The 24453-nt window shown below is 48.3% G+C and overlaps 1 protein-coding gene across 2 annotated transcripts in view; it reads left to right on the forward strand.

The window, feature by feature from the left end:
* Positions 1 to 24453, forward strand: part of P3H2 (prolyl 3-hydroxylase 2) — a 66067-nt gene that overhangs the window by 34617 nt on the left and 6997 nt on the right. The window contains exons 1-8 of one of the 2 annotated variants that reach the window (XM_040567027.1): positions 15588 to 15591; positions 15664 to 15810; positions 16502 to 16691; positions 19520 to 19651; positions 20463 to 20605; positions 21910 to 21999; positions 22467 to 22507; positions 22762 to 22856. In XM_040567027.1, the coding sequence (XP_040422961.1) occupies positions 15709 to 15810; positions 16502 to 16691; positions 19520 to 19651; positions 20463 to 20605; positions 21910 to 21999; positions 22467 to 22507; positions 22762 to 22856 (793 nt within the window). In that variant the 5' untranslated portion in view covers positions 15588 to 15591; positions 15664 to 15708. Of the gene's footprint in view, positions 1 to 15587; positions 15592 to 15663; positions 15811 to 16501; positions 16692 to 19519; positions 19652 to 20462; positions 20606 to 21909; positions 22000 to 22466; positions 22508 to 22761; positions 22857 to 24453 lie in introns of those variants that run through there. The other variant, XM_040567026.1, reaches the window with a different exon arrangement.

Below are 24453 nucleotides of genomic sequence, written 5' to 3' on the forward strand. Positions count from 1 at the left end.
CCTCTTTCAGATGGTCTCTGGAGCCTTCCTTTGGCTGCGTTCATGAACTCCCCTGGGTGAGGGCTCCCTAAAGCCTTCAGTCGGCTTGGCCATGGGAGGTGTGTTACCTACCTTCTTGTGTGTGCTGGGCACTGTGCTGGCTGCCTGGCACTGAGGGCCCTGAGCTGAGCTGGGTCTTTGGACCTCTGCTATCAGGTAAATAAATAACAGCCTTTCCATCAGAGGGTTCATGAGGACTCCTGTTTTCTTGTGCAGTTAATGGACGTGTAAATCTGGCCACTTTCTCTGAATAATGTAGTGCTGAAAGTGCTTGTGAGCCAGCTGACCTGTTGGGCAGAAGAGCAAAATTAGTGACATGGCACACAAGTGAGATGTGGTGATTGCCTTGAAACCCTCGTTTGAGGTGCCAGGCTGATGGGACAGCCCTCAGCCTGTGTCTAAAGGGCAGGTTGAACCTCAGCTGCACTGAGATGCCCGCCCTCTCCTGTCTGTGCCCAGGTAAACCCAGGTGTGAAGGCTACTCAGCAGCTCAGCTGAGGCTCTGTTTTTTTCCTGGCATTTCAAATCATCTCTGTTGTTTTCCTTAGGGGCCAAAAGCTGTCACTATTGGTTTTGGTCTGGTGTAAAATCCAGCCTGGGGTTCCTGAAGGGCTGGAGGTTGATGATGTCCCTCCTGACCTGTCACAGGCCAGTACTCTTGCTGCTCTGTGACCCCTTAAGTCAGAGCTTTTTCACCATGCCGGCACGAGGACAGGTCTCTGTGCAGCTGGGGATCAGAGATATGGGCGGTCTCTTGCTGAACCTCTTTGGAGAGCTGCTGAAGAAGGAGCTTGGCTCAGGTCTTATGTCAAGTAGAACGAGGGAAGGAAACGTCTCCAGCTTGTTTGTGGTCTGGCAGCCAGAGCGCTTTCTGCTGCTGTCACTGGAAACCTTATTTTTTTTTTAATATTTCCCTCATTCTTGAGATGTTTCTGGTGTGTGTGCTGGTGCTGGAGCTCAGCAGCATCAGCTGGCTGCAATCTGCAGACCCCACGGGCTCTGGGGCTGCTCAGCACAGGTTGGCAGCATGGCCAGGGAGCCCCAGGAGGGGACCTATGCACTAGGATGTCCTGACAGCACTTAAACCTCAGCTTCCCATCCCCATGTTACCATGATCGGGAACATCCTGTGCTCCACAAACATGGCATGATCCAGCCAGGGATGCGCTCGCAAAGAGCAGTGCCAGGGAGGGGGGGATGCTGCCATCACTGCGAGCGTCTGCAAATAATAACCCGCAGCGCCAAATGCCGAGCTGGTGCCGGTTATGCAAGTCTGCCCATGCATCCACGTTGCCAATCGAGTCGCTGTTTAGGTCTTGTGGGTTTTATTTTGTGGCTCAGATTTATTTTGGATGGAAAGCCACGTGTTTCCAGTGAAACTACACCTGCGGAGATTTATGTTTTGAATTAGCCCCAGCAACAACCAAAGCACATTTGTCAAAAATTCTTCCATATATGTACTTTTTAAAGGCATTTTTCTTTTTTTCTTATTTTTTTTTTTCAAACTACTGCCTGCTTTTTTAACAGTAGTCTAGGCTGGGAGCAGATGAATGTGTTTCCAGTGGCTTTTTGAAATGAACAGCTGTTATTCACTGAATTGAACAAAAAGGCATTGTGAAAAGTATGTCCAAAGTGATTCTTAAAAAAAAAAAGGGGGCAAAAAGCTAAAAACAACAACAAAAAAAATTAAATATGATATTACAATTAGCTCAGCTGTTTGGGGTGAGTCCCATGGGTGTCGTTACATCCTGGCTACCTTGCTGCCTTCTGTGACTTCGATTTCATCTTCTGTCCCTCTCAGTTGCAGCCCTGGATCATCTTTAAGCATGTTACAGGAACTTAGTGAACCAAATGATGATTGGGATCACCACCATTTCTTAATTATATTAATACTATTTTCTGTCAAAATCCCTGCATTGAAGTTTCTGCCTTTTTAAGCATTTTCTCCTGCGTGCTAGGGAAAATCCAGACCTGGTACCAGTGAGAGAGGCAGTTCCTCTGACTTCATTCACGTCATGTGCTGTCACTGGAGCTGTTTGCAGTTTTGTTTTGTTTATTTTTTTTCTAAAAGAAATAAATACTTTTTTTGAGGGTTCCTGGGTTTGCAAATTTGGTTTTCAACAAAATGGAAACACTTGCAGAAAGCAAGGGTGAATTGACATCTGGCAATTTCCTCAGCCACCAGATTCTTTTCTGTTTGTGGATAATTGCACAGAAGTTTAAGCAAAGTCTTTGTGCAAATAAAAACCCCTCGCTGTCTGAGCATGATTGATTAGGGACACTCACTCTTTTCCTAATTCTCTTACTTAAGCTTGGCATCATCCTCCTTTTCCGTCTTAGCTGTTTCCACCATAGGTGAAGTGGTTCTCTGTGGAGGGGCAGGAGCCACCCACCCACGGCAGAGGCTCCTTGGACAGACAGACTGCTGTGTGTGGGGGGGTGTGGGGCCGGGCAGCCACCCCTCCCTGGCTGCAGTTCAGGGCAGCAGAGCCTGACCCTATTTGACTTCTCCTTTATGGATCCCGGTCTCTATAAACAGCCTTTTATGGCATTTGCCTCTCAAAGAGGAAGCAGGGTGTGGATGGGAACAGTGACAAAGAGCCACTTATAAGGATTGAGTGAGCTCTTACAGGAGGCCGGTGCATAATTTTAAGATCAACAGAAAAATCTTGCAATGTCTTCAAGGCCTGAAATGTCATCTGAGGTATTTAAATGCTGTCATTCAGCCTCCCAGCTACCAGGGTCAGAAGCTTAGTGCTGCCGTTCAACAGGGAAACTGAGTCATGGAGCTGCTGAGTGACTTATTGAAGGATTCCCAGCAAGTCAGAACCCGAGCCAGGAATTAGCAGCAGAGACCCAGACTGCCCGGCCCCTGGGCTGTGCTCAGAAAACTCTGGCTTCTTGCAGGAGCCTGGCTTCAGCCGTGTCCTCAGTGAGGGCAGGCAGCGGGGCTGCCCCTCACGGCCGCCTTCTCCTGTCTCAGGCCAGCAGAATGGAGCAGCAATAATGGAATAAACACCTGATTTATTCCTACAAGGCATACATGTGTCCTTTAGGACATTCTGGCAATGAGAGATGAGAAGCTAAGGAGGCAGCACCAGCTTGGGAGACCTGCGAGGATCATCTGCTAGTGTGGGTGCCTTTGGTGTGAAGCGGGCACTGGAGGCGTGTGCTGCCACGGGATTTCTGGGAGCAGGGCAGTAGGAGTCAGCAGCTGGAACTGGAAATCGTCTGTGTCAAAGTTTGTCTGGGTCGTGGCTGGCATCCAGCCTGGCTCCATGCTTATCTGTCCCCAGTGAAGGAATCTGTGCAGACAAAGCGTTTATCCACAGCAGCAGGTAGCGGTACGTTTTCTCTGTGCGCTTTCCAACAGTGAACGCAGAGCTCTCCCCTCTGATATCCTGCCCTGCAAGCAACCAGTACAGATGTCCCCGTGCCAGGGCTTGGCAGCCTTCCTGTCCCAGGACTGAGCTGCGAGCCCACCACAAAGCCCCCAGAGATGTTGTCTGGTGGGCTGAGATGGGCAGAGCCATGCTGCCCTAGTGCCCAGCATGGCACCGCAGGGGGCACGGGTGACACCAGAGGTCTTCCCTGCTCTCTGAGCTGCTTGAGGAAGAGCTTTCCTGCTGCTGGGCTACAGATTTCCTCCAAAAAAATGGAATGGGAAAAGCTACAAGTCAGCTGGCAGCTTGATAGGGTGAGTCCGAGCAGGCATGGCTGGGTAATGCAAGCACGTGCTTGCAATCTCCAAGCCATGAGCGCTGCGTACCTTGGGTTATAAATAAATTGCATCACTGACAATGTGTTTGTGAGAGAGGCCAGGAGGGCTGGGGATACAAAGCACTCAGTTCTGTTTCATTCAGGATGTTTGGAGCTTGGCCACCAGTGCTGGGGAGGTGGATGGGAGGTGCTGGCTCTGCTGCTCCGGCCTCCCTGCTGGGTTATACCAGGCCTTGGAGTGCTCTTGTGCAGGGTGATGGGGCTGTGTCTTATTTCCAGCTTTTGGCTGGGAGGAAGAAGAAAGGTGAAGGTACATACCCATCAGAGAGCACCCCAGGGTCAGAAACGTGGGATCTGCTGCTGATCAGCCCCGAGCAGAGGATACAACTCTCAACTGCTCTCAAGGAGGAGCTCTTGGGCACATCCACAGCCCTGCTCTGCCTGTCTGTTACTCATCCCATTATCCCAAACTGGGATAATGTGATGAGTAAGACTGCCTGGGAACCTTCGTCAGAGGAAGCACAGCCCCATAGCACGTCTCCCTCCCAGCTCTTCCGCAGGCAGGTTTGCTGTAGGTCGCTCCCCTCGGGAGCACCCACTGGGATAATCGGCAGCTCACACAGTAAAACCTGTGCTGCCACAGCAGCAGATTTTATAGTTTGGCCCTACTGGCATTCTAGCCCCATTACTGTGCATTTGAGGGTTTTTTATACAGTAATTAGCCAACGGTTTGATTTGATGGCGATACGCTGTGCTCTGTTACAAAGAGCCGATTGTAGCTCGGCATCCTGGCCAGCCCCACAGTGCAACGGAGAGGCTTTGAAAGTGCTGCTGTGTGTGCAGGGCACTTGGCAAAGCCTCCCTTATCCCACCCTTGGATCAAATGCCCTGATAAGGAGACGGAGCTGAGAGGATTTGTTTCACTCCATCCAGGAACGGCGTTAGGAACCGGCAACCCCGGGATCTGGCTGTGATTTGCGAGAGACATTGTACTCCTTACCTGCAAGCTGGGGAAAGTGATACCTCTGCCAGGGGCCTCCAGGGCTCAGTTAAGATTAATAAGGGTGGGAGGGGAGATGAAATAGCTGTGACATTTTATTTTTATTATTAATGATGTAGAGCGAAGCCAGGGCATCTCTGTGAATAATCGCTCCGGTTTGCCTGCGGAGATTTGGCTGCATTTTTTCCCTCCCTTACCCTCTACTAATCAGAGCAAAGTTTGACTTTGTAAGAGGAGGGCTCAGAAAGCAACATTTCTCAGTGTCTGAATAAAAAGCTGAGCGTTTCCTGGAGTAATTAGGTCCAGGCTCTCAGGAAATGAAGGCCGTCTACTTGATAAGTGTTTAGTAATGATTACCAAGCTATGGCTGGGGAAAGCGAGCAAAGTGTTTTCATTTCAGAAGCAGCAAATCCAGCTGAGACTTGTGGTGTCTATCATGTATGGAGGCAATTGTCCAAGTGGTATGTGGCCTTGCTGGCTGAAGCACGAGCCAAATTCACCCTGGAGTAGTTCCACAAGAGACACCAGGGTTACACCACGGGTCTGAGCTGTGTATGCTGTCTGTAACTTGCCCCTGGGCTGAGGGCTGGAAGTGTCATTCTGGGACCAGTGGTGTTATTCTCAAATTAGTAACAGTGTTCATCAACGCTTGTGGAGCTGGCACAGGGTGAGTGATATTTGCAAGAATAGAATTAGACCCTCTCCAAATGAAATACCTGTTTCTTCAGTGGTGTTGGATAAATTGATGCTGAAAGTGCATATGTTTGGCTTCACCATTGTGTTTTTGTTCATAAGCCAACCTCAGCTGCAGCAGTCAGAAGCTCTCACAAAAGACCTTTCCTCCAGCATTTGCAGGGTCAAATTTGGCTGTGAACATGTCTGTGCAATTGTCACAGTCCATTTCATGTCAGCATACTCATCCTGCCAGCCTGGAGCACCCTTGAGATCTGACGTGCTGCTGAGAGGGTGGGTTGCAGCCCCCTGCCCCTGCCCCATTTCGTCTGCCTCCATTTCAGAGTGATGCCTTGTTGTGGGAAGATCCATCTCTGATTTTCTCAGATGGGCTGGAGTTTTGGTGTAACATTGGAGGACTCTGAGGAAGCTTGCAGTCCTGCTGCAATGACTCCTGCCTTCCAGGCACACAAATGTGTGTGCAGGTAGGTTTTGAAACAACCCCCACGTCCTCTGAAAACTCTAACATAGCCTAGCAGCAAGGCTTTCTCAGCTGTACATCTGCTCTGGTGAAAATAATATACTGATGTCTAAAAATCTCCCAAATCCCTTATTTATTGCAGCTTATATAAATGTCTTCCAGAAAGGATTACACAGCTCCATGGAGGATAGGTGTAAGGGTGGCTTTTAAGCACAGTGGTCCAGAGGCAAATCACGATTTGGGAAACCTGTAAGCTGCTGCTTTCACTGACAAAACCCTGTGTGCAAGGGTCTCCGTGTGCTTGCCACGTCCTTATGCTCTGCCCACAGGAGTCCTCCACTGGCCACTGTTGGGGGAAGGCTCCTGGGATCAGCCTGATCTACCTTGGCAGCACGTACACATAATGTCCTTTGCAAGACCTTTCCTTTGCTTTCCAGAACAACCGAGAGTGTACTGCAGAACTGTGGATATATTTTCATTTCCCTCCTTGTACCTTTGCCCTTCCTCTGCAAGCTTTGCTTCCTCGCAGACAGTACCTGGATGCTGGCCCAGCAATTGGTGAGTCTATCAGATCAGCAGAGAAGTTTCTTTGCAAAGCCAGCAGTTGTCTCCGAAACCACCTAAGGCATAAGCTCCGTTTGCTTCCCCTTGGCCTCAGCCAGTTCGCCTGAGGGTGAGCAGACTCCATCCCTGATTTGTAGATCTTCAGTCTTTGCAGAATGGTTGTTTAATTGGCATGATGGTCTGATAATTTATTTGGTCAGGTCTGCAGTGCCATAATGTCCATCACCATCATGATGGTTTCCAAGCATTCAGCAGCTGGGAGTCATGATCTATTGGTTTATAGCTCCAGCCCTGGAAAAGGTATTCTGGAATTACTGTGTTGGGAAAAAACATAGTAATCAAACCCATTAAAGACTGGAAGGGTTTGGGGTGAGAGGGAGATGCACAGATAGTCTGTGAGTCTGTTTTTATTTTGGGAATTGATTGTTTTCCTTATCCCTTTGCTGTCCCATGGTGGCTGGGGGCAGAGGGAGATAACAACCTCTTTCTCAGGTAGCACAGTCCTGTTTGCAGCCCACCCCCAGGGCTAAACACTCTGCTTTTCAAACAAATGCTCTGGTATTTGTTTATTTCTGTAGGAGATGATCTTTCTATTTTGAAAGGGAAAAGCAGGGAGAGGCAGACTTCGGGCTCAGGACAGGGTTTGGATAAGCCATTTGACAAAACTATTATCAGAACAGGGCAGCTAAAAGAGGTATTATTTTATCACTGCATCTGTGTGGCTTTCTGGCTCCAAGATGGTCGTGAGTAATCCCTGCATCTTCATGAAAAAGGTATTTTCTAGGGCTATGCAAAGCTGTTTGGATGATGTTGAGTAACAGCAGAGAAGCAGATGCATTTTCACAAGAAACTTTGGCCGCTGATGGACATTCAACAGCTCATCATGTCGGAGTCTTTTAAAAGGTGCTGAGCCATCGCTAAGGCCTGGAAAAGGAGGAAATTTCTGCTGTAAGAATTTTTCTGTTTGTCTCAGATTTCTCTGTTGTGTTTTTCTGAAGCGTTTCAGCTATTATTTCTATAGAGATAGTGACATGGAAACAGCTTGGTTAGGAGTCTGTTCCAGTGCCTGATATGATCAGCCAGAGCAGCTTGACTGGTTGCAGTGCCCCAGGTTACTGCCAGGGAGGCAGGATGCTAGAGAAAATTCACATCTGAACTGGAAAGCTGTTGTTTTAAGGTCCCCAAAGAAGGAAGATACATAAAAGCAGGAAAAACTCAGGATCTCGAAATAGAGTCCATGGCAGTTCTGCTAATTTTGGATCTGGTCTCCGACTTGTGTTGCTGCGTTCTTGCAAACATACCAGGCAAGTGTGGTTTGGTGCTCTGCAGGCAGAAGTGCTGTTGTCCAGAAGTGTGCCAGAATAAGCTGCTAGCCTTATTCTAGGCACGTGGTTGGTGTCAGCCTGTCGTGCACAGATCCTGGTGATTCACCATTGCTTGTGCAGGTTTTGTTCGTCAATTCGGTCATGGGAGAGTAACCCATCCTCTTGTACGGAGAGGAGGTGGCCAGTGTTATAACGCAGTCCTTTCCTGATGGGTCTCTCTTTTGGTAGAGAGACATGCCTCAGCGTGCTTTGGCCTCCCTCCTCATTAGAATAAACACTTCAGTTTGTTTCCATGTGGATGGCTGTGTTGTGGATGACACTTGTGTTTGGATCTCAGGCACCGTGAGGCTGTCTGCAAACGCACTGTCCACTGATCCCCTCCCAAGTGCCTCCTGTTCCATCTCTGTGTCATCACTTCTCTCCAGCTCTTTCATCACAGATGAGTTTGCTTTGTTTCTGGTCCAGATCAAATGCCAAATGCCTTCGGGTTCCTGAGGCTGGAAGGCTGTGTGGAAATGCAGGATATTGTTATGTTCCCGTGGCATCCCTGCTGCTGGGGCAAGTGCCCCGTCTGTCTCCTCCCATGACTCGCGCTCCCACGATGTCCCCCAGCCTTTCATCTGCCTGCCAAGTTTGTTTGCTTTGTTTTTCCCCCTAAAAGCATGCAATCAATTTTAGCCCTAATCAGATGGAAGAATTCCAGCCTTGAACCTTCCTCCCTTCATGCACAAAGGGCTCCCTTGCTCCTTCCAGTGCATTTCACACGACCTCCATCTCTCCTCCCAGGTATTTCCTAGGCTTTCTGCTGGGGACCACCTGCATCTCCTGCCACTTGGTGTGTCGGATGAAAGCTCATGGCTTGTCTGCCAAGCTGGGGCCCACAGAAATCTTGGTGATCTTTGAGGAGGGGATAATCATGCAGTGTGTGTTTCCAGCTGCGCAGTTTCATTAGCTTAAAATGCACGGGCTGATCTTTGAGTGATGCCTTCCCAGGAGTGCAGTGACTGGGGTTGGCACAGGGATACTCTAACACAGGAGGAAGGATATGCATGGGAAATCCTCCACTCCGGAAAGCCTGGCTGGTTCTGTAACTCCCTTTTAGTATCTAGCACTGCTTGTTGCCATTAGTCTTTAAGTGTATGGCTTCTCTCATGCCGCTAATCTCTGAGGGCCACCAGCCCTCTGATTACCTGACCGAGGAAAACCCTGGGGTAAAGGAATCTCATGGGTAGCCACCTGCACAGATTCCTGAGGGCTGAATGCATCCCACCTGTTCCAAGGAATTTTACGCAGGAAGCCCTTACTTAGCTTTCAGGTTATGCTAGCATCCTTAAAAAGGAAGCAGGAGCCCATTTGTAGCCAGACACAGTTGTTGGAGGAGCTGCTCAGAGCCTGCCCATGGCCCCGTGAGCAGGATGCTTCGCCCCACTGGTGTGGTGTGGCTGCGGAGTGTTGGTGGTGTGGTTGGGTGTTTGCAGCAGGGACGTTTTAAACAGGGCTGGGAAGGAAACAAGGGGTTTTGTGCCCAAGCTTTAAAGGGTTTTGATTGTTTTCTTTCATCTTCTTTCTGCTAGGACAGCCCCAACTGCATATTCTAGGAATTTTTCCTCATTAAAACTGTTGTTTTACACACAACACAGCTGTCATCAGGGTCTGTTAAACTCAGCTAAGTGTTTATGTAGGACAGAAACTGCCTGGGAGTATTTTTCACAGTGGGTCAGACTGAAGGTTCAGTAAACATAAACACATTTCCCACTGATTGCTCCCCGGATGAATCCTGTAATGCATCAACGTGTTTGAGATTTATGTGGGAAGGGTCTCTCCTGCTGGGGAGAGGTTTAACAAGAAGTCGCTTGCTCCTTGTGTGTTGTTTATTATACCAGGGTGCATTTAAGCGTATAATGCAGGGGCACAGACCTGTGAAAATCTTCATTCAATCTAATGCCTGTGAAGAGTTTAAGAGGAGTTTATCAGAGAGGGAGGGAAGGATGTGTTGTAGGGGAGGGACCAAGGAGCTTGCTGTCTCTCAGCTTCAAAATTAGTTTGTCTCACTGTAATTTAAGAGCACCCACGTAGCGCTCTTAACCTGAACCTCTGGCAGATGAGAGTGTTTGTGCTGCACGGTGCATTCCCAGCACACCTGGGGGATGCAGCTCATCCGCTCTGAACATACATGTGAAAGTGTTGTGGTTTAACCCGACCGGCAGCTAAACACCACACAGTCGTTCGCTACGAGGAGGAAAATTAACTCTGTCCTAACTGAAACCAGGACAGAAAGCTTATGAAAAATAGTACCAGCATGGCCCAAGTGAGAGATTCATTAGGATGTCTGATTCCTCTCTTGGTTAGTTGCAGAAAAAAAATAAATAAATAAAAAAATTGTCCCATGAACAATGTTGAAATAGTTTGTTTAGCTGAGTTTTAAATTTCCAAGCATCTGCCACTTTCTGCAGACTTACTCAATGTCTAGTCAGCTCTTCTGACCATATACCTACCAATCCGCATGTTTGTGTGCTGAAAAACTGCCTGTTGGAATAACAAAAAAACCCAAATCCTTCCTAGGTTTCTCATGAGAAGTTTTCCCTGTGCCAGCTCTCCAGACTGGTTGTGTTTTGGATTTGGGAGCACCTTCCTGCCAACCTCGGATCCCATCAGCAGATGCAGAATTTCCTAATTAACTCCTCCTCTTCCATTTGTAATAGTAAAACAGTTGAGACGAGGTCAATTGCTATTTATAGCCATCTCACGCTACTTGTTTCTACTTGCCCAGGCAGTAATCTCTGCATAGACACAGCAAGATTAATCCTTCATGACACCAAACTTTCCATTCCCCTTGCTATCTGTGCTTACCCATGGCTGAGCCCCCCCTCCTCTGCAGAGCCTGGTGCGCTAAGCCTTTGATAAAACACAGCAGCAGTGGGACTGTGGAAAAAGTTTTAAGAAACAATATCAGTTCAGCAACCCAGGAGTTGGCTGGGAGGTTTGAGGCTTCGGTTTCTAGGTCAGGAGAATAGTTTAAAATTTGTTCTCACCAGCTCTTTACCAGGTTCATGCATTCAGCAGTTCCCTGAGGTGACATGCAAGCAGGTGCATGTAAGAAACTTCAGGGTTCTGAGGGATCTATCACTTTTTCCAGGGTATAAGACTTCTTCGCTCCCCCCAGAAAAGTTTAAATTCCAATTGTGTCTTACGTGTTGAAGATACCTTAATACAGAAACAAGTTGGGTTATGGTAATTGCCAATAACTGATGATATGTTCAGTGAAATGGGACTTCATTGCCAAAATTTGTATGAGGTCTTGGTAATATCGTGTACCATCACCCTTGTCTCAGGCAGGCAGAATCAATAGTGCATTGGCTACTTTCTTTCTAAAATCCTCTTTTGCATCTTGCAGACTCTTTTGCATCTCTTTTAGCCTTGTTTTCACTGTGAAAACTGCAGGGCGAGCTATGAGCACCTGCATACCCATAGGTGTTTTGGATATGGCCACTTCCCCTTGTCAGTGGCACTGTGTCAGTGATTTTTGGCACTGAGCAGTTGGGGCCGCCCTCGGGCAGGCAGTGGTTAGGGCAGCTGTCTGTGCTTCTCTGTGCAGGACACAGCAGCCAAAGCGGTGGTAAGATCAAACAGCAAGGTGTGGGTGCTCAGGAGACAGGCAACATTCGTTTCCTAAGCACGGCAGCTCAGTGACGGTGGCATTGGGGGTACGCAGCAGATTGCTTAGCACAGACTGTGCTGCCTGATACGTAGCTTGACACGTACCACAATGACAATGAATCAGGAAAAAAATATTTTTCAGCATTAAAACCCAGAAACACGTAAAAATTATGTTTTCTTCTTCTTGGCTCTAGCCGTTGTCATGGTAAAGTCAACAAGGACAGGGTGCTCCAGGGTCTGCCTTGTGCTGCCATGCTGATTTTGTGTCTGCCTTGGCTGAAGTACCCAGGGCTTGGTGCAAAGGTGCAGCAACATTCCAGAAATCTCATCCCAATAATGTGAATGAGGAGACCTTAGAGCACATATTAAGGTTGTGGTTTGACAGTTGTCATTTTTCCCTGCTTATTTTGCCTCATTGTTAATTGTTATGCTGTGCTATTTATATTACTTTTTATTACATTTATTTATATTACATTTATATTACTTTTTGAGAGCCCTACAAAGATCAAAATCCACTTGTGTTACGTGCTTGCATTTTCTTATAGTCCCTGAGTTGCTTGCCATCTAAATAAACAACATAATTCCCCTGCAGGAGAAATACTATTTTTTATTGTTATTCCTTTAAAATAATGGAAAATCAGGCACAAAGAAAACAAAGCATTTTTTTCCAGTGGCTGCACAATGAAATTGTGACAGGGCCAGGAACTGAGTCCAGGTGTCCTGAGTCCCAGCCCAGACCTTTAAACACCAAAATATCCTTCTGTGCCTAGTGAATTCAGTGTTTTGGCAAAGGTTTGCCTGAAGTGTTTCATAATTAATGTCAGTGCAAGTCTCTGAATGTGTCTTACCAGTTAGGAATTTGCTTTTATATACACACATCCCCTTAAAAACTCCCCCAAACTTAGCAGCTGTTGGCTTCTTCATGTTACTGGAGCATTTCTGAGGCAAGAAAGGGACATGATGAATTGAGAAGTGTTGATTTGAAATGTTCTGCTTTGAGTCCACTTAGCAAAATTGAAAGGTCATCTGTCCTCTAAAGAGCCAGCAGGACTAGACACAGTATGAGCCTTGTTTTGAGGGAAAGGGATTTTCTGTTGTGTCTAGAAGTCAGACTTCGCCTATCTCATGGGGGTGGATTTAATCCAGGAAAAGCTAAGCCCCTCCTAGGATCTGTGACAGTTTTCAACAGCTTTCTGAAAAGGAGCTAGAAGCAAAGAAAAGGACAGTGTAGCCCACGACAGACTATCACAGCTCGGTTCTCAGGGGACCTCTTCCCTTGCTGGGATGTATCTGCTCCCTTTTAAGGCTGCATGTGCGGGATGCTGCCAGGAGAGAGATCTGTGCTGTGGTGTGGAAGAGTGCGATTTCTCCAAGCAGCTCAAATAATGGCTCAAATGTTAGCACCCTCTGGATCAGGTCAGCAGCATTCGTGCTGTCTCAGCTCAAAAATTCTTGCAGTCATTTTGCTCACCTGCTGGGAAACCAAAGGCTTGTTCTGGAGGGTGGGATCCTTGATAAGGCTCCTAGGCAGGAGCTAAATGCAAGTGTTTTAGAGTTTACAATGAAAAGAAAGCCCAAACTCAGAACCTGGACCTATAATGCATCATTAAAAGAGTTTCTTGACTTTGGGAAATCAAGGAATCAAGAGTCACAGCTTGAGAGAAATCTGGAGTCAGGTCCCTGAATTTGGTTCTCAGCTTTGCTCCGATTTCTGCTCCGATGCTGGGGAAATCACCCAACGCACCTGTGAGACAGCAGAAACAGAACTGCTGGTGGGAAATGCCAAGCGAAGGACCAGAGCAGATCTCTCCTGGCAGTAAAAGCTGGCTTCCCTGCACCCATTGTCAGTACAGCGCTAATCCTGCACATCTTCTGAAGTTTGTACGAGGCAAATTGTTTGCATTTCCATGGGCAGTGCATCGCGGTGGTGCTTTGGTGTTCAAAGGGCAGCTCTGGGGAGTGGGCTGAGATGTGATGTCTGACTGCGACTTTCATCCCTTATTCGGAGGTATTCACGCGTGCCTCCTCCGCCAGCCCTGCCCCGGCCTTGCTGGGAACCAGACGAGCAATTTGAGCATCAGCACAGCTCATCGGGTGGCTGGGCTGTTCCTCCAGTAGGTTTTCATGTTCCTGATCATCTGCTTTCAAACCGCTGGCCATATCCAGCGCCTGCTCCCTCTGCCTGGGAGGTTTCTGTCTGTGGTCACTGGGACAGGATCCCCTGTGAAAGCGATGGGCCTGTAAAGGGGCATAAACTGCTCTTTGAGACAGATGCTACCACTAAATATTTGTCCCACCATCTCCACGCCCTGGGGAGACATGAGACAGTGTGACAGCACTGCTCATTTGAGATAAAAGTGCTGGTTTCACAGCCCCCTGGTCTGTTTGGGTACCTGCTCCCAAGTCTTCCCATTTCATTTTTTAAAGCAAAAACCGCTCCTTCGCTTTCAAATTTCACCTTGTGTTGGGAAAAAGCCAAAGGAAACCTATTACAGTAATTTTTTAATATTTGCCACTTGGAAATTTTGTTTGGGAGCGGAGATTCAAATGGCACCGGCTGCTCCCTTTGCAGCCAAAACATGTCCCCCTGCGCCGGTCAGGAACGCGGCCTCACAGCCATAAGCCATGTCTTCATGCTGCATTTTCCCAGGTCTTGCCAAGTTTGACATGCAGTAGGAAAGGAGGCACCCTTATGGCAGTTAAACAAGCGGGGTATTTTATTAACCCTGGCAGACCCTTTCCAAGTTGGAACAGGATAGCCAAGTGATTTGCTGTGGGCTCGCTGCTTCCAGAGGGACTGCGCAGCTGAATCAGACCTGTGGCTCTTACCCTGCTCCAGCTATTCTTGGTCAGAGCAGATAAAAAAAGGACTTTTTTGCCATGCTGGTGCTGCAGTCAAGTGCCCTGAGCAAATCCCCTGTGTAGCCAGGTGCCCGGAGCAATGTGGGCAGAGCACAGCACCGTCGGGGCTCAATCCTGGCTGTGGGAAGAGGAACTCATGCAGCTGTGCCCAAACCTTTTCCCTGCCTCTGTAAAAGCATTTCTCACAGCTCGGCTGAAAGGCAGCAATTTATCAAGCCACAGGAGATAGAGTTGATGCTCATTAAGAGCATCCGAGTCTTAACTCAGTGTTTACAGCTGAACCTTAACATAGAGCACAGCCAACAGCCGGAATTAAATCGCGGCTCCTGGAAGGTTTTCGCTCTGGCTGGGCAGTTTGGGGAATCCCTCCTCTGGACCACATCCTGGGCTGCAGCAGAGGGATGCTGAGCCTGCAGCAGCTGGGCTTGGCACTGTGGCTGGCTGGAGGGGACAGCAGGATGGTGCAGAGCAAGCAGGGCAGCGTGGTTTGCCATCACCCGGGCTGTGCCATGCTGTGGCTCTGTCCTGGGCTGGCAGGAGACCGTCCTGCTGTCATTTTGGGTGTCAGGTGGGTATGCATGCAGGTCTCAAGCAGGGTGAGCCTGCCAGGGGCTTGACTCTGCACCTTGCTGTTAGGCGGTGTTGGCTTGCTTTCAGGAGCATGTGCATTGGCCGTGGAAGTGGCCCCCGTCCCACTGGGTCAGGCAGGTGTTGCACCCAAACATCTGTCCTGCTCCCCCCGCTCCGGGCAGCTCCACGGCTGTGTTTAGCCCTAGTGTTTGTGTTTGCTTAGGAGGCTTTCTCTGGAGCGAAACTAATGTCTGGTCTCGATTATGAATCTACAAACCCAAAGTAACTTGATATATCAAAGGTAAACTTTTTATCTCTCCGCCACTATCAGCAGAGTCTGTTCTGTTGCAGCTGTACCCAGCTGAGCTCAATAAATGGTGCCAAGTCCCCAGTTACAAGCAGGGGCTCTGAGCCTGGACACAGCTTTGCCTCCAAGGCTTACAAAGCGAGTGGCTTCGGCAGCTGCTTTTCCCTCCTGTCTCCGTCACACCTCACATTTCTCCACCTGAGACTGTGCAGGGGGTTGGAGCAGCTGAGTTCAGAGGATGTGCAGCTGGAAAAGAGGCTGGACCCCATCACGGGTTGGCCCCATCAAAGGCACATAAGTGACCTGCCAGGCTGTAGGGAGCTCCAGCAATTCCAGCTCCCCTTACACTGGGCTTTCCTCTCATTTCAGCCATTTTCCATAAACTCTACATTCAGGTTTTCCTTGGTCATCCCATCACTGCCCGACCGGTGGTGTCAACCAACTCAGTCTTTCTTATCTTGTTGCAGCTGAACCAGCTGGAGGAGGCGGCAAATGCAGCTCACACTTTCTTCATGGCAAACCCCGAGCACATGGAGATACAGCAGGACATTGAGAACTACAAGACCACGTCAGGGAAGGTCAGCTTGATTGACCGGGAGGCCAAGCCGCACATGGTGAGTCCGAGCTGAAGAGGTGCCTGGGTTAAGTGTCAGACAGCCTGGAGAGAAGAGAATTAGGAGGCCAAGAGAGCATCCTCTATGAATGGGGAAACGCTTGCCAAGGTCCATGTCACAGTGCAGTAAAACAAACTCCCTTTCACAGCTCTCCTTTAAGCCCAGCCAGCTCCTGCTTTTTCCAGGCACCCTGTTGTTTGTCTCTCCATTCAGGGACTCTTGGGTCATCCGTGGCTGTGGTCACACACTGTCAGACAGCTCCAATGGATGCCTTGGTGTGCTCCGATGGGCAGATCTTGGCTCACGTGCGTTTATTCCAAGCTGGATTCTCCCACCTGGGCAGGGAGCATCCAAATGAGTGACTGCGCTGGTGGCAGTGCAGGGTGACAGAGAAACAGACAAATTTGTCCACCTCCCCAAGGTGAAAGGCCAGCAGGAATACCAGGGCCAGCCCCACTTCCTGATTTCACAAGATGCAAGGAAGCTGGCGTGGCCATTCGGTGTAGTTAATGGAGCTGCTCATTAGGGACCATCTTAAGACAGATCTGCCTGGACCAGGTGCAGGCTTTTCCCTTGGCGTTCAGCATCGTCGTTGGGTAGGAGAGTTAAAACAGAGAAAAAAAGTGTTTTTGTCACCTAAATGCATAATCTTTAGCCTGCCTACAGACTTCTCTGCCTGCCGGCTTTGCAGGAAGACTACAGTGCTGGGGTAAGGCACTACGACAGGGAGGAGTATGGGCTAGCCATTGACTTCTTGGAGCGCGCCTTGGTGGGGTACTACTCTGAGGATGAAGACTGCCAGATCATGTGCGAGGGACCGCAGAGATTTGAGGAGCACGAATACCTGGACTACAAGGCCAGCCTCTACGAAGCTGTTGCAGGTGGGGTCTTTTTGCATCTTATGGGTTCTCGCCCCTGGCCTGGAAATAATTTTAATTATTGAGGTTGGGTGGGTTTGGTGCTGGTGAGTGATGCTGCAGGAGGTGCTTGTGAGGCCAGAAAATGCAAATACAGAGGACAGGGAACCAGGACATCTCATTTAGATCCTAAATAGAAACTGAATTATAAGAGTGGCATTTCCAGATGTGTGAAGTATTTGCAGCTTTCAGTAAAGCTGGAAGGCGCTTTAACAAAAACTGCCTCAGTTTCCCCCGTACGCAGTCTCACTGCTATGTATATCTAGATGTTACTGGCCCTGTTTATATTTTCTCTGATTTTCTGTGTGTATTGAAGAGAGCAGCAGAGTCCTCTTGGCCCTGCTCTAGCTGACCAGGAAAGTTGCCAAAAAGGCTCGGGACACAGATTTCCTCCCCATCCAAAGGGATGGGTTTGTCATTACTGGAGGCCCACCTAGTTATGGTCCTGTCTGAAGTCTTTGGAGAGAACTGAACATTGCTACGCACTCTTCAGATTTGCGTGTGTGGCTCTGAGCCAGAGGGGATTAAAATGGTTTGTTCTCAGTAGAAAAAAGTTTACATGTAATTAGTTGTAAGGAAAAGAAAAACAATAAATTAAGGTTTGTTTGCTGACAGAAATCTTATTTATCTGCTCTTGGTCTTGGAGTTGCATCATGCTCCGGAGTTTTGCTTCTTCCATGGAAAATACAGGTTGTAGAAAATGCAGAAATGCAGACTGTTTTTTGGTTTTGCATAATTCTGCTTACCTAGAGACCTAACTGAACCTAACAAGATGAAACCACCAGACAATGAACATGCACTCTTCCTGGAGGTGTTCAAGGCCGGGTTGGATGGGGCTTTGGACAGCACGATCAAGTGGGAGATGTCCCTGCCCATGGCAGGGGGGTTGGATTAGATGATCTTTAAAGGTCCCTTCCAAGTTAAACCTATGGGTTTATTATTATGTGATACAGGATGGGAAGCAGCCTCTGCTGGGCTTAGTTACTCAGGCAAAAATGTGAGACTGCTGTAAGGACTAAGTTGGTGCCAATGTAACTGTCAGCTGGTCATGCCTGCTTTCAAAACCATGACCGGGAAACCAAGGGCCGTATCAAGCCCTCCAGGAGGAGAGTTTTTGGTGGGAAAGAAAAGCCACCTTCCTTCTTAGTGAAAGCTGGTGCTTTCAGGTGCAAAACAGGTTTTGGTCTCTGTTAGATCATTTCTGTGCTCTGCAAGTCAAGTGCAGCCCCAGCGAGCAGAGCAGGTGCTTCAATGTGGCCACCCAGTGACCATGGTGTGGACTAGTACATCTCTTGGAGATGAGAAGCCAAAGGTCACAGCAAGCACTGTGGCTTCGCTTGGTCAGATCTGCCTGGGAATAACCACTCCAAGGCTCAGGGCTGCTCAGACACCCAAAGAAACAGGGAAGGGAGGGAGCAAAGGAGGGAAAAGAGTTCCCCATAGGAAATTGTGTGGTCGTTACAGGACAGCGCAACCCAGAGTTTACCCGTGTCCAAGGCAGGGACTGAGGACTCACACACACCACAAAATGAGAGTTTAGTTCTCCAGAGCCCCGTTCTCTTTTCAGTCCCAAGCTAATTTGCTGTACCACTACACAGAGTGGAAGTGCTCTCACCTCCTCACCCCAGGGACAGATGCATTTCAGTGCATTGATTCCAGTACATGCAGACTCTTTCTAAGGCATCCTGAGAGTACCAAGTGAAAGCAGGGCTTGTCAGTGATGGATTACTCCATGGCTAGGATGCTTAAAGAGGTTTAAAATACAGCAAAATTATTTATGTCCTTTTCCTTCTTGCTTTCCATAATAAAATACCCTGGATGTAGATGGTATATCAGACAACTACTCAAGCTACCTGCTCGGAGAAAATGGGGACTGTTTCAAGTTTCCACTTGATTTCAGCACAAATTCCTCTGGCTGTTTTTTGGCAGCTCCAAGAAGTGCTTTGGTAGCTGAGCACATGTTTTTTTTCAAGCCCGTGTTTGTTTCTTAAAGTTTTTAATGGTGTACAGAGACAGAACGAGCAAAGTAGATTTGTAAGTACACTGCAGCAAAGGCTCCAAACGAGAATCAGATGTCAGCTTTGGCTTCAGTATCGCACAGCTGATACAAGGCCTGCATTGTGTACTCCCACTGTTTAGAAAACGTGCTGATGGCAGATGTTTACCGCGTGCTTTCATTACCCAGGAGATATCTCATTGTCAAGAAGCAATGAACACAGGGATTTTGCTGCCAGTATTTGCACCTTAGACCTTTCAGACCAGCAGCGGCGCTGCCTTGCTCGGCCATGCTCACAAAGCTGCTCTATCCGTAGACCCTCTTGTCTTCACCTCCCCTTGCCCTTGGGAGCTTTCTTGCTGGAAAAAGGTGAGGGTTAAAGATGAGCAGAAGGGTATGGTATGGAGGTGGCCACGCTATCTTCACACCTACAACTTGCTTTGTGGTTGTCCTTGCCTTGGGTTTGGCTCTTGGGGTTGAGCACCTGCCTGCCAACAGCAGGTCCCTGGCTGGTCCGGCGTTCCTGGGCAGAGGTAGGTGGCAGCTCCTGGGATGCGACAGAGATGCTCAGGCTCCCTCTGCAATTGACAAGAGAATGGCATTTCTCAAGGGGGCCAAAATATGACTGCAGCTCTCCATCAGCTTTGGGACAGAGCCTGAGATTTTTCTCTAGGTGCTCCATCACCTGCTGGACCATGAGTTGAATGTCGTTCAGTTGGGGAAAAATAATCTCTGCCTGTCGTGGGCTCAGCACCATCACCACCCTTCTCAGTTCTTCTCCTTCTTTTCCCGACAGATCACTACATGCAAGTCCTGGCCTGCAAACACGACTGTGTCCGGGAACTCGCCACGCGTTCAGGCCGCATCTCACCCATCGAAAACTTCCTTCCCCTCCATTATGACTACTTACAATTTGCCTATTACAGAGGTAAAGCCCGTCCTTCTGTTCCTTACAGCTCTTGCTGATTTTTTTGTTCAGTTATGAGTTGTTTCATGGGGAAATCAGAATATCTGACATGAGAAACTACCTGTTCAAAAGTCCTTTTCTTTCAGGTTGACTGAAATGCATGGTTGAGTATTTTTATAAAAGTATTCTAAATCACCAGTCAGGTTTTAAAAGCCCAAAAAGTAGCTAAAACATTATTATTCTTTAAAAAAATCATGCTTTTGGGGGATCCTTTCATTTGGATTTGGATATTAAAGTGTTGGGGATCTCTATATTTCTAGTTTTCTGAAACATATGACTACATTTTATAGGTTGATACATAACAAATGCAAGTTAGCCCATGTTTATCCCCAGGTGCCAATTTCTGCCAGTTACCAAATATTTTAAGATTAACAGTAAAATTACAGGAGCTGGCAACACGGCAAGATATCAGGAGTTGGCAGCATTATGAAAAGTTGCCAGTTGTGTGGTCCTGTGTGGTATTTTATTATGTTCTGTTGGAAGGAAGAAAATCTAGGCAGAATTCTGGTATCTCAGGCACATGGTAAGAGCTCCTTCCTGAAAAGGGCAGGATGGATGAGGGTCAGAATTACTATTCATCACTATTCCTCATTCATCAGTGCAGTCGGAAGAAGGCTGGAGGAGGCAGCAGTTTTGTGCACGGTGTGCAGGCTTATTAAAAATTTTGTATTCTGCCAAATTAGAGGTTTAATGTGGTGGTGAAAACCTCCAGAGCCCTGAGAGGTGCTGCACATGAGAAAGGCCTCCTAAAAACTGTTGTGTTGCCTCCCAGTCGGTGACTACGTGAAAGCCCTGGAGTGCGCCAGGTCCTACCTCCTCTTCCACCCGGACGATGAAGATGTCTTGGAGAACGCAAGCTACTACGAGGGCCTCCTGGAAGGTACTCTGGATCCAGGCACCATCAAACCCAGAAAGGTGAGAGTGAGCGTCACATACAGGCCCATGGTGCAGGGTTTTAAGAAAAACATCGGCCGTAAACAACAGCAGCTTGGCAGCTTCCCCACACCGAAAGCAAACGTGGAGGTACTGGGCTATCTGGCAGTGCTGCTTGTAAAGGTGCAAGTGCAGAGCACGAGGGAGAAGCGTCTTTAAATGGGGATTTCAGCTTTAAAAAGCCTGAGCGAGGGCAGGGAGGGTGATGACCACGTGCCTCAGTGACATAACCCCTCTTCTCTTGGTGCTCTGGAGGACGTGTGGAGGAGGAATGCAATGAAGAGCAGGGGGCAACTTCTGTTAAGAGCGGGCTGGGAAATATTTTCCCAGGGGAAGCTGGGGATGTCAGTGTTACTCTCAAGTCGCTGGCAGCTGGCTTGGCGTTGTGTTTAGCCTGTTCGGCAGGGAGCAGCTTTGCTATCGCAGGGTGAGGCTGGGGTCAAGCAACCAAACAGTGTTTGTTCAGTCACCCAGCGGGCCAGGCTTCCTGTCCTCCGTTCAGGGCATCTTTGTTTGCAGCCCTGGGGCTGCCTTTCTCACGATGCAGAAGAGAAGTTCCTTGTCCCACCACAGCCCTGCTGAGGCTCGTTCCCCTGGCAGAGGTGGGAAGGAGATGGATTTTCCATTCCCTATGGAATTTGGTGAAATGGTAAAAAAGAAAAGTGAAATGGTAAAGAAGAAATTAAGAACAATTGTAATCTCCTCTGAAACAGCACATCCAGGAAAAAAATGAAGTTGAGAAAATAATTTCAATGTTTCCAGTGTTGTGAAATTTGCTGTGGAAAAAAACACACTGATTTTTGCTTTGTAAAGTAATTTTCTAGGAGAAAGCCCAGTGTTTTGTTTACATATTTTTTCATTTAAAAGAAACACCCTTTGGTGGATGATTTCCAGCTAGCTGTGCTTTATGGTCCCCATCCAGTACCCCAGGCTGTGGTGCTGCAGTCCACCCACCGCTCCTTTAGGACAGGACAGGACTCCCAGCCCTGCATTGTGGACAGGGAAACTGAGGCACAGCCCAGCCAAGGATCTTGCTCCAACAGCCTGGACTCACCTCTGCATCCAGGGCTCCCCAAGTCACCAGATATTTAGAGGTTCTCCAGGGTTTTGACTGCACGCATGTTTTGGGGGGATTCAGGCTTCCTGGGGTTGCTCTGAGGCATGACCTAAGCATCCCCCACCTTGTAGAAGTCTGCAGCATTGCACAAAAAGCAAATCCCTGCTGAAGCAGAGGTGTCTGGTGAAAGCTCCATGTACAACATCTCTCTTTCTGCTCTGCCTTTCAGGAAGCGAAAGCGCTGCTGCGGCGCCATAAGCTGGAGTCTCACCTCCTGCAGGTGGCTGCAGCCGGGCTAGGATTCACCTACACGGAGCCGGTAATGCCTGGGTCTGCTGGTGGGAGGGCCTTTAGGAGTTCACAGCTGTAGGGTCTCCTCGCCCCTCTCCCTCCTGTAAAGCCAGTCCCATGTAGGTGACTCAGGAGCTGGGACTTGGGCTGGTTTGTCCCCTAAGGAAAAATGCTGTTGGCTAGGTGAGGGGGCTGGTGAAGGAGGAGCAGGAGCAGCCAGGTCCATCTCCTGCCTCGTGGCCAGCTGTGTCTCAGGCTTCAGTTGTGAGACCTCCTCCGTGGGGTTGGATGGGGAAGGCTGGGCTCCCACAGTACTCGTGCTACGATGCCCGTTCAGGTTTGGGTTGAATTTTCCATTTGGTCACTCCAAGCAATTGTCCAAGGTGGTGTGGGATGAGTCCACACCAGAGGGCCTGAGCGAAGAAGCGAAGCAGAGCTGAGTGGCTTCAGTCTGACCATCAAACTAAAAAACTCGCCCTCTCCCTTTTCTCACAGAACTACTGGAAGAGGTATGGCGCCCGCCAGGACGAGCACAGGTAAGCCACCACTGCTCTTCAGGGCCTGTTGGTAGCTGTGCTTTGCTGGTGGAAGCAGGTGTTCCCATTACCAAAAAATTATATGTTTTTCCACAGGACAGGGTGAGGTCTTCTATTTGTGGCATTTGTACAAAGTACCAGCTTGCCCATTTTTTTCATGTTTTCACGGTTTCCAAGAGATGCATAACAGCGTAATTCCCAGCTGGAGACCTGTGGCAGAAGTCATGATGTTCCCCTTCTCTCTTGCTCCTCAGTGTCCCATCAAGTATTAGCAATGAACCAGAGGAAGGGCCCCGGCTGTCCCTAGCAAAGAAACCCACACCGAAACCAGACCGAGAGCTGAAGGAGGGTAAGTCTAATGAAGTTTTTTTCAACAAAATCAGAAGTTTTTTTTCTATTGCTAGAGGCTACAGACTGCAAAGGCTGGCAGATGAGCAGTGATGGCCAGTCCTACCAGGGGGGCTGAAGCTTTTTATAAGAGACAAGAAGGCCTTGTTGGTGTCGTAGCACTGGTAGCTCTGTGGATCCCAGCAGCACTCTGCTCTTGGACCTGCTTTGCTGCCTGCTGAGTTGCTTAGCACAGAGCCCTGAGATGCAGATTTGGGAGGCTGGGACCTCCCCATGGGGACTTGGGACCCACAAACAGTAATTTTTCCTCCTGATGCTTTTAAGAGATGTTCCATGTTGTCCAGGCTGCTGTAGGATGGATGCTGTAGGCCTTAGGTTTGGGGAACTCTGGCTTTGCTAATGTGCTGGATCACACAATTTTCACAAACGTTTTTTGTTTGCAGCCTGGCTTGTGATATCATGTTTTGGCTAATACCAAATAACTTGGTTTTAAGGTCTGTTGGTAGAATTTTCAACTGATTTCAGCACATTCTTGACAGCCACAGAAAATACCATAACATTTACTAACAGACAAGATTTCCCCCGTAACAGTTTAGAAGAATTAGATTGCGGCCAAATACCAATGCATGCTCCTCACTGCAAAACAACGAGATCTCAAGCCAGAAAGTATCTTGTGTTTCTGGTGGGACAGCTTCACAGTAGCAGGCAATTAAACCTCCTTGTAATGCAAGGGATGGTCATGGTTTTGGGGGAATTTTCACAGCTTTTGTGGTCCAAGTAGTCCCCAGCTGCTCAGAGTCTTCTTATCTCTTCTTTAGCCATACAGATAAAAAAGGAAAATACCAGAGGAAGATCTTGAAGAGCTTCATAAGCCAAGAGCTGTCTGATTTATATTAGTTGGTTTGTTTGCCCTTGTAACCAAATAATTTCAGAGTATGTCTTTCTTGGTGCTGTGCTTTTATGCTTGCTGGTTTAGTTGCAGAATGTTTTCAAGTTTACAAAGAAAACTGAAACCCTTCAAAAATGGATTTTTGTCTGCCCAGCTGCTTTGTTTCTTTTTGTTTCCCTCTCTTTTCATTTGGAAAAAGAAGAGAAAAGGTCAAAAGAGAAAAAGAATGGTACATTTTAATTTTGTGCTCCTCTTCTATACTTAGCTCTTTCGTCCCTTCCCCTCACTCCCAAAAGTCTGAAGAATTCCCCAGTTTCTTTGGGGTGTTTTTCACGTGTGTCTCATCTTTTGATGTCAGTTTTGGATCCTGGGGCTCTCTTCCAAAATAATCTTGTCCCCATTGTAATTTTAACTTTGGGAACTGTGCAAACCCAGCAGGCCATGATGTACCAGAGAGCCCAGAGCGTGGGCATTGGTTTTAAATAATCCCTACCCATTCCTGCTGGGTCAAAAGGACAGCAAGAATACGTTGGCCAAGGATTGTTCAATGGGTTAACGTGTCGTATGCTCTGAATCAGGGCAGAGCACAAAGGAACATGGTTGTGGGAGGGTAAAGGAGCTCTGTCTAGTCCTGGTGCTGGCCCCATGGCTCACCTGGTTCAGGGCAGTCAGGGTTAGGAAATATTACCATGAAATATTGTTATTATTG

This window comes from Cygnus olor, chromosome 9 (genome assembly GCF_009769625.2).
Source record: "Cygnus olor isolate bCygOlo1 chromosome 9, bCygOlo1.pri.v2, whole genome shotgun sequence".
Taxonomy (NCBI): Eukaryota; Metazoa; Chordata; class Aves; order Anseriformes; family Anatidae; genus Cygnus; species Cygnus olor.